This window comes from Fomitopsis serialis (genome assembly GCF_022376445.1).
Source record: "Fomitopsis serialis strain Sig1Antser10 chromosome Unknown B0H18scaffold_469, whole genome shotgun sequence".
Taxonomy (NCBI): Eukaryota; Fungi; Basidiomycota; class Agaricomycetes; order Polyporales; family Fomitopsidaceae; genus Fomitopsis; species Fomitopsis serialis.
Genome location: NW_025955429.1, coordinates 1 through 10,475, shown reverse-complemented (window position 1 = coordinate 10,475; position 10,475 = coordinate 1). Strand labels below are relative to the sequence as shown.

At 56.9% G+C, this 10,475-nt stretch overlaps 4 protein-coding genes across 4 annotated transcripts; 2 read left to right on the top strand and 2 right to left on the bottom strand.

Annotated features, from left to right (window-relative positions):
* Positions 1 to 623: 623 nt before the first annotated feature.
* Positions 624 to 2,032, top strand: B0H18DRAFT_1130161 (uncharacterized protein; the record flags this gene model as incomplete). Its single annotated transcript, XM_048035460.1, has 4 exons — positions 624 to 749; positions 1,414 to 1,426; positions 1,493 to 1,631; positions 1,846 to 2,032. 4 exons carry the CDS (start codon positions 624 to 626, stop codon positions 2,030 to 2,032), a joined length of 465 nt encoding a protein of 154 aa, XP_047884552.1.
* A 551-nt stretch (positions 2,033 to 2,583) lies between these two features.
* On the bottom strand, positions 2,584 to 4,077 carry B0H18DRAFT_469202 (uncharacterized protein). The gene is made up of 2 exons (XM_048038207.1): positions 3,834 to 4,077; positions 2,584 to 3,776 (listed from the first exon to the last, which is right to left on the bottom strand). The coding sequence occupies exons 1-2, from the start codon at positions 3,852 to 3,854 to the stop codon at positions 2,811 to 2,813; spliced, it is 987 nt and encodes a 328-aa protein (XP_047884551.1). The 5' UTR covers positions 3,855 to 4,077; the 3' UTR covers positions 2,584 to 2,810.
* A 2,778-nt stretch (positions 4,078 to 6,855) lies between these two features.
* Positions 6,856 to 8,039, top strand: B0H18DRAFT_1219234 (uncharacterized protein). Its single transcript, XM_048036713.1, has 5 exons — positions 6,856 to 7,170; positions 7,221 to 7,231; positions 7,263 to 7,341; positions 7,395 to 7,660; positions 7,742 to 8,039. The coding sequence occupies exons 1-5, from the start codon at positions 7,138 to 7,140 to the stop codon at positions 7,905 to 7,907; spliced, it is 555 nt and encodes a 184-aa protein (XP_047884550.1). The 5' UTR covers positions 6,856 to 7,137; the 3' UTR covers positions 7,908 to 8,039.
* A 763-nt stretch (positions 8,040 to 8,802) lies between these two features.
* On the bottom strand, positions 8,803 to 10,463 carry B0H18DRAFT_1130158 (uncharacterized protein; the record flags this gene model as incomplete). The annotated part of the gene is made up of 3 exons (XM_048035459.1): positions 8,803 to 8,832; positions 8,898 to 9,857; positions 9,915 to 10,463. Coding segments are annotated over 3 exons (1,539 nt in total), but the record flags the coding sequence as incomplete, so codon positions are not given.
* Between the last annotated feature and the right edge of the window lie 12 nt (positions 10,464 to 10,475).

Here is a 10,475-nt window from a genome sequence, read left to right as displayed (position 1 = left end):
AATCACCACTTACGAGCAACCCTACTCCATGTCGAATCGATGTTGCTCACGTACCATGCAGGCGCCTCCTGGATACCAAGTTTCTCCCGCATCTTCCCGACCTCGCCGTCAGAGAGCCCAGCCCAGCTCGTACTAGTTCGAGTAGACGGAGATCACCAGGTTGTGCGGGTCGTGCAGTGCGCCGCGGACACGGAATGGCTGCCTCGATGCGGGCAGATGACGCATATTCACACCGGCCTCTTTCGCCATGGTATAAAGAGCGCTCTCTGCAGATACAGTCGGCTGAACGCGAACCTCGCCGTCTTCCTCCTCCTCTTCATCTTCTGCGTCGCCCCAGTGCACGCTCCCCGTGTCGCTCTCGCCGTCCGAGTCATCAGAGAGATACAATTTCTCACCGGAGGGCGTCGTAGGCTTTCTTAGATAGCCGATGACGGTGTATCTCGTGAGCTTGTGCTCTTCCGCGTATTCGAGGAGCTTTGGGAGGAGATCACCGATTGACCAGCCGTAGTACAGGACGGGAGGTTTCCATGCAGCGTCCAAGTCTGGGATCAAGCTGCGATGGAGTCGCGGTAGAGGATCCATAAGTACCACCGTAACTTACTGGCCGTAGACATTCGATATCCATGTCGCTATACAGCCGTAGCATCCCCTCTTTCTCTCTACCCTCTGTCGATCCTCCCGGCCAGAAGCATGCTCTTCCTGCTCCGTACAACCAGCCTCCCTTCGAGCGCGGCTCGCTGACCGACGAAGTAAGTCTCGTTCTGGCTATGCAGTTGTTCAAGGTCGTAGGCGATGAAGCGCGTATCTAGTAAGTAAGTACGGCGGACAGGTGTCGGGCCGCTCCTCCGGGTGAGCCACAGAGCTCGGGCACATGATCGCGTCGCGCGTCCTCTCCTCGAGCGACGAGCTGGACGTCTCGACTCTCGACGCTTCAGTTTGGTCATGGCGAAGTTGTCTGCAAGGCTGTACAGACAGGTAAAAATACGAGAAACGGTGAGTGCTCGTCTTGATAACTGGAGACTTACATGTGAGAACAAGCGGAACGACGGTCGACGGGCGCGAGTGTCCCGGGCGCGGACGATGCCCAAAGGGCAATCGCGTGAGGTAGGTACATCGAAAACTACGGTTTATATACCCTGACCTCCCTTATCTTCATTCAGGAACTATCTCGGCCGACCTTGCGAGCTCGTGCCTAAACGCATGTTCCAACATTACATGGCTGTACGGCGTTGCAATTGAACCATAGCCACATTGGACTCGGACTCGGTCCCCGAACCCATTGAATGAGTGCTGCGAAACCACTAGCAGAGCCTAGGTTGGAGGACTGCGACACGGATGTGCCAGGCGAGTTGAAGCACCGTCGGTACGTCGAGAATTTCTCCGGATGTGAAGCAAATACTGACATTTGGCCAGATACGGCTATGGCGTATGTTGTCGCTGTACCTGGTCGCGCGGTGACTACGCGGTACGGTGCCCCATCTCAATGTCACAGTCGGCACGACCTTCTTCCTCCTGCACGCCCTGCCCCTTACGTGCATCCCGATGTCCTGGCCCACCTTCCCCGCCAACTTCTTCGCTGGTGTGTTTAAGAACGAGACGAACGTCTCCGCGATCGGCGTGACGTCCGGGCCGTCAGCTCTATGATCACGCGCTTGGCGGCGAGCTCCCGAGAAATGGTGAACCTGCTGGTCGGTGCGGAGTCCATGCCGACGAGCTCTACACGTCCAGTCAGGGCCCTCTCAATAAGGTGGGAAATCGCCTGATATGCCATGGTGAACGGAAGCAACCCGTCCTTTCAGCATGTGGCTGTCTCCCGACATTTGGGTCACAATGTCACGACGTTAGTCTCCGCTCCCCCGCTCCCCCGTCAATTGCGATCAATCTTCTCGGCTTGCTCTATTCCACCTGGGTCAAGCACCTCGTGTCGCCGCTCGCACGGCGGAAGCCATCGAACGATGTGTACGACCGAGTGCCGCTGGAGGACATCGAGGACCGGCGAGCCACCGACGCTGCCGCCGCGCTGGCCATATGACTGCAGGACACTCATTTAGCCGAGTCGCATGTATCCGCGGTTGCTCGCCGGGAGAGCACACCGATCGATAGGTCGGCATCGTCGTTACGCCCGCGTTCGTCCATCGGACGGCAGCCGGAGTGAGCGCGTACTCCGGCTTGAGGTGCGAACCGTAATGCGTTAGTGACAATATTATCATGTGCTCTCGACGGTGAGGTTCTGTGGGCGGATGGCCTATTGATGTGCCGTCCGGTAGGTCCTCTGTTAGGGCGGGACCATGGTGGATGCAGGCGGCGTCGCGGTGGTGTTTGTAGTAGTCACTCCTTTGTCCGTAATTAGCGGACATAGCCTTGCCATGCCCAATGTTGACATTGATAGACGTACGACGTAAAGCAGACGACGACCCTGCGTACGCACAACATTAGTTGGTACATTCAAACATAGTCTCCGTTGCTGAACAAAGAGATACTTATAATGCAAACACTTCTCTGATGTCGCGGCAAGACCTGTCAAAACCAGGCCGACGTTGATAAAACTAGTGAAACATGGATGGATAGGAGACAACAGCAGACAGTGGATATAACTACATCAGTGATCCAGCGACGAGACGATCTACACGGGTAACAGAATGCGAGCGTAGCGATGCAGACAGTCAGTCTTCGGGAGAGACAATAGAATACAGAAGCATGCGTTCATCATCGCTCTGGAGTTGGGCCGCGCGACAGCCGACGGCGCGGCAGCTCGCTGTGGGTCCTTGTACGCTTTGATGGACCCACTGCGAGATCCTCGTCGGCTCCAATCAGGTCCTCTTGGGACCGTTTCCGGCCACTGCGAGACCCGCTCGCCGTGGTTCCCTGCCTCCCTGGCGCCGGCTCTTGATGTTTGCCTTTGGAACGACTGGACGACGAACCGCGGGGCGCGTCGGATGCCTTGCGAAACAGGGGCATACTAGGCAACGCGCCTGAATGAGCTGAGGAGCCCCTTCGTGACGACGGCGTAGGCGACTCGGGAGAAGGCAGATTAGCCAGACTCGGAGGTCCCAATGGGCTTGCCCATCGCTCGAAGGCTGGCCCGGCACTTGCATTACGTGGTGTTCGGGCGAGTGGTCGGCACCCTGAGCGTTTCCGAAGGTCGGCCATGCCGGCGGGCGAGACAACAATCCGCTGCCTCTTGCGCCACGCTGGCCTCGCGCGAGTGGACGTCCCACCACAGGGGCATTGACTCCGCTTCCAGGCGCGATATTGGATGGTACTGGATGATGCTGACCGCCCGAGGTCATTTGACTGCCGGTGGACATCCAGGTACTCCCGTCACGCGCTTCATGAAGCGGCGCCGTGTCATTGTCCCCGGCAGGCTTGAAAGGGATTGCCGCGTCGTTTTCCGGCCAGTCCGTGCGGGCGAGAGCTCGGTCAAAAATATCCAGCACGGCGGCGTACGTCAATGGGGATGGGGCTGGCGTCGAAGCACTCCTGTGAGAGTTCCCTTCACAAAGGTTCGAGAATTCGTTGAGGAGATTGCTCAGAGGTTCGTTGTCATGGACAGCAAAGTCACTTCCAAAAAACCCTCTCTTCTGGCCGGCGCAAGCGATGTCGCTAGGCCCGTCAAATAAGACCTTCATCAGACTATGCGGATCAGGGTGATCATGTCTTGTGTGCCTGAAAACGAGCCAGACCAAGAGCCAAAAGAACGACTCTAGGTCATGTCGTGCTTGATGAACGATGCCGCGGCCACGCAGCACTTCTACGGCCATGAAGTAGAACGTGCCCTAAAGCAAAGAAGTATGAGTGAATGGAGTCAAACTGTCCATTGCGCTTAGACTTACTGTACGCTGTTTGAAATCCATCTTGTTCCTCGCCTCGCCTCCAGACACGGCATCGCTGGCCAACACAACCCTGCTCGCCCCGCCGCCATTTCTGCTGCGTCGCGAGCTTTGATGTACGGGATTGACAGTTGGGCGCGCTCTTCTTGTGGCCGCTCAACCAGTCTGACATCGCTGCGAGCTGCCGGACGTTTTCGATCGGCTCCCAAGTGTTCTTCTCGTCCCCAAAACCCTTCCACTTCACAAATACTCCTTGCCCGTCGATGTCTTTTCTTCCGCAAGAATTTTCTCTACGGGCCATACTTTCTCCCCTTGGAGTTGATCAACGGGCGTGGGGGTGGAGCTTTCTTCTCGTTGCCAGTATCACGGAGCGGCTCTTGCCCAGCGTTCGCAGCAAGCACCGGGCCGAAGATGTCTTCTCCCCGGATACCCGTCTTCGTCTGGACAAACTGCTCCCAGCTCTCCAGCGTGTCCTCGTAGCCCTCGTCGCGTAGGAACTCCTTCCAGTCGAAGCCGTAGTCGAGATCGTGCAGGAAGCCCCTGCCCTGGGTGAGCATCACGTTGCCTTCACTGACGTCGCGGTGCATGATGCCAGCTTCGAAGGCCAGCCGATGACCTGCAAACGCACGACGATAAGCAGTCAGTCCACATGTCGCCAGAGGCGTGCATCAAGAGGCGTGCGCACCGTGTATTGCATCTCGAAGCCCCTGCGTCATCTCCTTTGTACGCTGGAATTGCGAGATTGGGGTGCCGATGACGTCCGAGACGAGGCGCATATGGCTCCGCTCGTACCATTGGTGCGCACCGTTCACTTGGTGTATCCCAGAGCGTGTTCTGTGCCCAACTGGCTTTTCGTCCTCTACGTGTAGTTCCTCTTCTTCTCCAAGGTCAGCGCCCGCCACGACTGTCGCCAAGCCACGCCACTCCGCGTTCCACACAGCCATGAAAGCCTCCTCATCTAGGCGGTCCCATTTCTCAGTCGCCGTTTCGGAAGAGTTGAGCGGCGGCACGACGTGGGTACGGATCTGTCTATGGAACTTGAGTTCCGACTCCCGCACGAGCTGACGCCACGCGTCCTTGATGACAACGTGTTTACCAGTCGGTTCGCCATGGTCATCGAGCTCCAAAGCCTTCCATATCGTCGTCGCGCGGGAGAAGAGGCGTGGGTTGATAAAGATCAGCTCGTAGAGGAGATACTTCTTGTCCTTGCCCTTGTCCGCGCCCTCGAGGGTGATCCAGCGACACGCCTTCTTAGTTTCGTCGCAGACATCAACGCCACAGGAGCGCAGTTTTGGCTTCACGTCGCGCGGGTGCGAAGTCGCGAGCTGAACGGCCGGATCCGCACCGACGATGTCACAATCCTTGTGAATCGGATGCACGAGACGCCAGAAGAACTCGTGAAGCACCGCGCCGTTGTGAGACTCATACTCGAATGCCTGCGAGCAAACAGCGCCGGCGTGGTCGAATCGAAAGATACGTGCGAGGCGTCCATAGATGCCGACTGTGAAAACGAACAGCCGGCTTTGGGCGACGAGGATGTTACGCGCGCTCTTGGATAGTTGCACTAGCGTCTCGTCGTTGACTTTCGAGCAGTATAACATCGGATCCTCCTTGTCCGTCCTCTTCGCCTCGAACACGACGGAGATGTTCCGCCAGCGATTTGGGTGAGACGATTTGAATGTCTGACCGGGCAAAGACGCGACGACATCCGGTTTCGTCGCGTGCTGGTCCTGCTCGGCGAGGAGGAAAGGGAACTTGATCGGCTCGTGTGCGTTGTTGTAGAAGCACGGACGCTTCTCCTCTGGGAAGTGTCCGACTATCGCCTCCAGTCCCGCGCACTAAACAATGTTCAGCGAGTTACTTATGCTAATCTGCCATCACCACGTACCAGAGGCCCGTACATAGCCGACTCCGACCCGCCCACGGGTAGTCTGAAAGGATCCTTGGCCGTCGACGGGACCATCGCCATCTCGCTGGGCACAAAGAAGTCCAGGAACTGGTCGATGGGGATAAGTACCTCCACGATTTTACCCTCCACTTCGCTCCTCCAGCCGCCCTTGTTGACTTCGCTCGACTGTAGGGCGTCGTTCTGGTAGATCGTGTACACGCGCGATTTCATTTGACGGGGTGTTGGGTGCGCCATCGGAGAAGGCGTCGTCTGACGATGGGAACAGAGAGTATCGGGCGGGAGACTACAGCGGGAGCTGCACAGGGCGCCGTGCGAACGCGACCTGCGCGAGGCTTTAAAGCGGTGAGGCATGTCGGCGGTCCAAGCCAATGGCCGACGTTGTGTTCAAAAAAGGCAATATCGCGGACGCAGTTCTGTCTGATGGACCTATGAGTCAGTCCATTGTTATCGCCCAAACGGGCAGGCCGAGACACTTACCGTCCAGTAACCGCGCGATTTGTGGGTTCACCACCTCAATGAGTAGGTTTATGGCCACCAAAAATACGTCTATGGCGACAATTAGCGAATATTACGCGGAAATCGCGTCCCAGTATATGCAGGCAGTGCGGGAATGAGGAGGATGGTTGAGCAACGGGACAGCGCCACAACCGCGCTCGTGGATCAGGCGGAGTGTGAAAGACAAATCGGGGCTACCACGTGTTGATCACGTGGCTCCATCGCACCCATTGTTCGTCTGCTTTTGGAAGGTGATGCCTTCGCAACCTTGTACTTTCCACCTGGCGGCATCACAGCCACGCCTTCTTCGAAAACCTCAGCGCTATATGCATGTGGTCCTGATGCGCGTGGGCGATAAGCACACCGGATCCAGGCCAGAAAGGTGCTGCTTGCCCGGGCTCGTCCAGATCGTCCTGTATGTATGTAGGTCTGGTGCGTATTCATACTGAACGATGGCTGGCAGTCGCCACAGACCCTACCTGATTTACGGCTCATGCGCTCGTGAGCTGATATTTACACGCATGTAGTATTGATCCAGATTCAGACTTCTGGCGCTCAACGAGCCGACGTGCGAGCTAAGGCTCCAGAATGCTGAATGCCATACAATGCTCCCCGCATGATGGCTTATGTACGATATCCAGCACGCAGAACGCGATTTAGTCTTCGAGACAAGATCTATTTCGCATGTTCGCGCCACTTTGTGCAGACCGCAGCGTAGAAAATGTCAAGACGCAATAGAACCCTGGCACCGCCGGGCACATGATCGCGTCGCGGAGTCTCATGGACGCCTCGATGCTTCAGTACTTCAGTCCGACCGGTGAAGCTGTCTGCAAGGCCCCAAATCTATAGAACGAGTGCCGCAAAGCCACTGGCAGAGCCTGAGGTTAGAGGACCTTGACACAGATGCTGTGGCTCCGGAGAGCTGCAGCACCGTCGGTACGTGGAGCATTTCTCCGGGTGTGAAGCAGGTACTGACATTTGGCCAGGTGGCTGTGGCGTACGTTAACGCTGTATTGAATTCGGCACAGCGACGAGCGACCTCTAGCAACAAGCAACGTCATGGATGTGCCGCTGTTTCTCCTCGACATGCAGCTTGTCATCGCTGTCGTGCTGTTCCTATGCTCGGGATGCCGCAGCTCCCATCAAGTTGCCACTGGCAGGTCGACTTGTCCTTCTACCAGGTCGCGCGTGGCATGGTGTTCCGTCTCACAGTCGGCACGACCTTCTTCCTCCTGCACACCTGGCCCTCGCTTCGCATTTCGACGTCCTACCCCACCGTCACTGCCCGCTTCTTCGCTGGTGTGTACATGAACGAGACGAACGTCTCCGCGATCGGCGTCACGTCCGAGGCCACGGCCGGTGCTGTCAGCTCTATGATCGCCGCGTCGTGCATGATGAAGCTGCTGTCGGTCCGGAGTCCACGCTGGTGAGCTCTACACGTCCAATCTGGGCCCTCTCATCACGGTGAGAAACACAGTGGCCTGCTATGACGAACGCGTCCTTTCAGCATGTGGCTTTTACCGACACCCGGGTCACGTCGTCACAACGTCGGTCTCCGCTTCTCCACTGCCTCGTCAATCGCGATCATCCTTCTATGCTCGTTCTATTACTATACCTGGGTCAAGCACCTCGTGTTGCAACATGCATGGCGCGACACGTCGAATGGTGTGTAAGACTACGCCGCTCGAAAACAACGAAACGGGCCCTTGGAGGCGAAACGTAGTACATCAATGGCAACCAGCTTGTTAGATATGCACTTCCGACGCGTTGTGCGCGCCCATTCCGATTTAGGTTCAATGAACGAGGTCTGGTGAGTTTCTGTGGGCGGATGGCGTTGTAATGTGTGTTCGGTGAGTGAGAACCTTTCTGATAAAGTGGGACCATGGTGGATGTGGGGGCCAGCCACTCCGTGGGGTGTCGGCGTCGCGGTTCTATTCGTGGGTGCTTGCCCTCTGTTGTCGAGCGCGGATCTTGCGCAGAGGGACGGACAGGTTGTGGATAGCACGATCCTCCCCTGCGTTAGTTCTCGGTGTTGTCGGTAGTCAGTGAAAGCAAGTGACACAGCTAGTCTTTACAGCGTTCCCGGCTGCGGTCCTACGCGTATCGCACGGCCGGTGAGCATCAATGGTCAGACAGAAATGGCGGTACCACATGACTGGCTCCTCGTGCACGCGTACTTCGTGTGAGTGTAGGCAACTACTTCCTCTCTCGCCCCCGCGACCGTATGTCTGCAGCCATATCACATCAAAACTCGAATGATCCATACTTGATTGGCAAACATTGTTCTGCCTTGCCCAACGTCGACATTGACTTGCAGTACGGCGTAAAGTAGACAACGATCCAGCGAGGCGGCGTAATACGTACAAATCAGTTGGTACTCTCAAACGTGTTCTCGATGTCACGGCAAGACTGGTCCATGCAGACGATTTTGATAGAACGGAGCTTGAATGGATGGCAGACAACAGTAAACAGTAAGTATGAATACAGCGGCGATCTACTGACGAGACTAGCTACATGAGTAAGAGAGTACAAGCCTGGCGCTGCAGATTGATTGGAGACAATCACATTCTAACGGAGAGGGGACAGAGAAGAGCAGGGCTACGCGACGCCCGACGGAATGGCATTTGTTCGCTGTGGGTCCTTGGACGCTTTGAAGGACTCACTACGAGATCATCGCCGGATGCAATCAGGTCCTCTCGAGACCGTTTCCGGCCACGGCGAGACCCGCTGACCGTGGTCCCTTGTGCCGTCTCTTGGTGTTCGCCCTCGGAACGATTGGAGGACGAACCGCCGCACTCGCCTGATGCTTCGCGAAACGGGGGCATAGGCAACACGACGGAACGAGACGAGCCCCTTCGTGACGACGGCGTAGGGTACTCTGGAGTTAGATTCGGCGGAGGTACGAACGGGCTCGCCCATGGCGCGAAGGCTGGCCCGGCACTCGCGGCACGCGGTGTTTGTGGCAAGTGTTCGGCACCCTCAGCGTCCCCAAAGGTCTCCCATGCAGGCCGGCGAACAAGTAATCTGCTGCCGCTTGCGCCACGCTCGCCTCGCGCGAGTGGACGTGCCACGACAGGCGCGTCGATTCTGCTTCCAGGCGACATATTGAATGGTACTGGATGCTGAGCCCCCGAGATCATCTGACTGCCGGTGGACATCCAGGTACTCCGGTAGTGTGCGTCATGAAACGGCACCGTGTCAGTGTCCTCGACAGGCTTGAAAGGGATTGCCGCGTCGTTTTCCGGCCAGTCCGTGCGAGCGAGAGCCCGGTCAAAAATATCCAGCACGGCGTCGTATGTCAACGGGCTTGGGGCTGTCTTCGAAGCCCTCTTGTGGAAGTTTCCTTCACAAAGGGTCGAGAACTCATCGAGGAGAGCGCTCAGAGGTTCGTTGTCGTGGACAGCAAAGCTACTCCCCAGAAAGCCTATCTTCATGAGGGCGCAAGTAAAGTCGCTAGGTCCGTCGAATAAGGCCCTCAGCAGAGCATGCGGATCAGAGCGATTATGTCTTGTGTGCCTGAAAACGAGCCAGACCAAGAGCCAAAAGAACGACTCCAGGTCATGCCGTGCTTGATGAATGACGCCGCCGCGAAGCACCTCCACAGCCATGAAGTAGAACGTTCCCTGTAGCAAGGGAGCGTGAGTGAACCGAGGCATCTTACCCATTCAGCTCAGACTTACTGTGCGTTGCTTCAAGTTGTAATACATCCTGTTCCTCGTCTCGCCTTCAGACATGCCGGCATCGCTAACCAACACAGCCCTGCTTGCCTCACCGCCGTGTTCTGCTGCGTGGCGAGCATTGATGTATGGGATTGACAGTTGAGCACGCTGATCACGTCGCCGGCTCAACCAGTCTGACATCGCTGCGAGCTGCCGGGCGGTTTCGATCGGCTCCCATGTGTTGTCCTCGTCTTCGAAATCCTTCCACTTCACAAGATACTCTTTACCCGTAGTTGTCTTTTCTTCCGCAAGAATTTTCTCGGCGCGCCGCTGCTTCCGGCCCTTGGAGATGATAACTGTGCGCGCGGGGTCAAGCATGTTCTCGTTGCCGGAATTAGAGAGTGGCTCTTGCCCAGCGTTGGCAACAAGCGCCAGGCCAGAGACGTCTTCCCTTAGTATACCCTTGTTCGTCCAAATAAACTGCTCCCAGCTCTCCAGCGTGTCCTCGTAGCCCTCTTCTCGTAGGAACTCCTTCCAGTCGAAGCCATGGTCGAGATCGTGCAGGAAGCCCCTGCCGTTGGC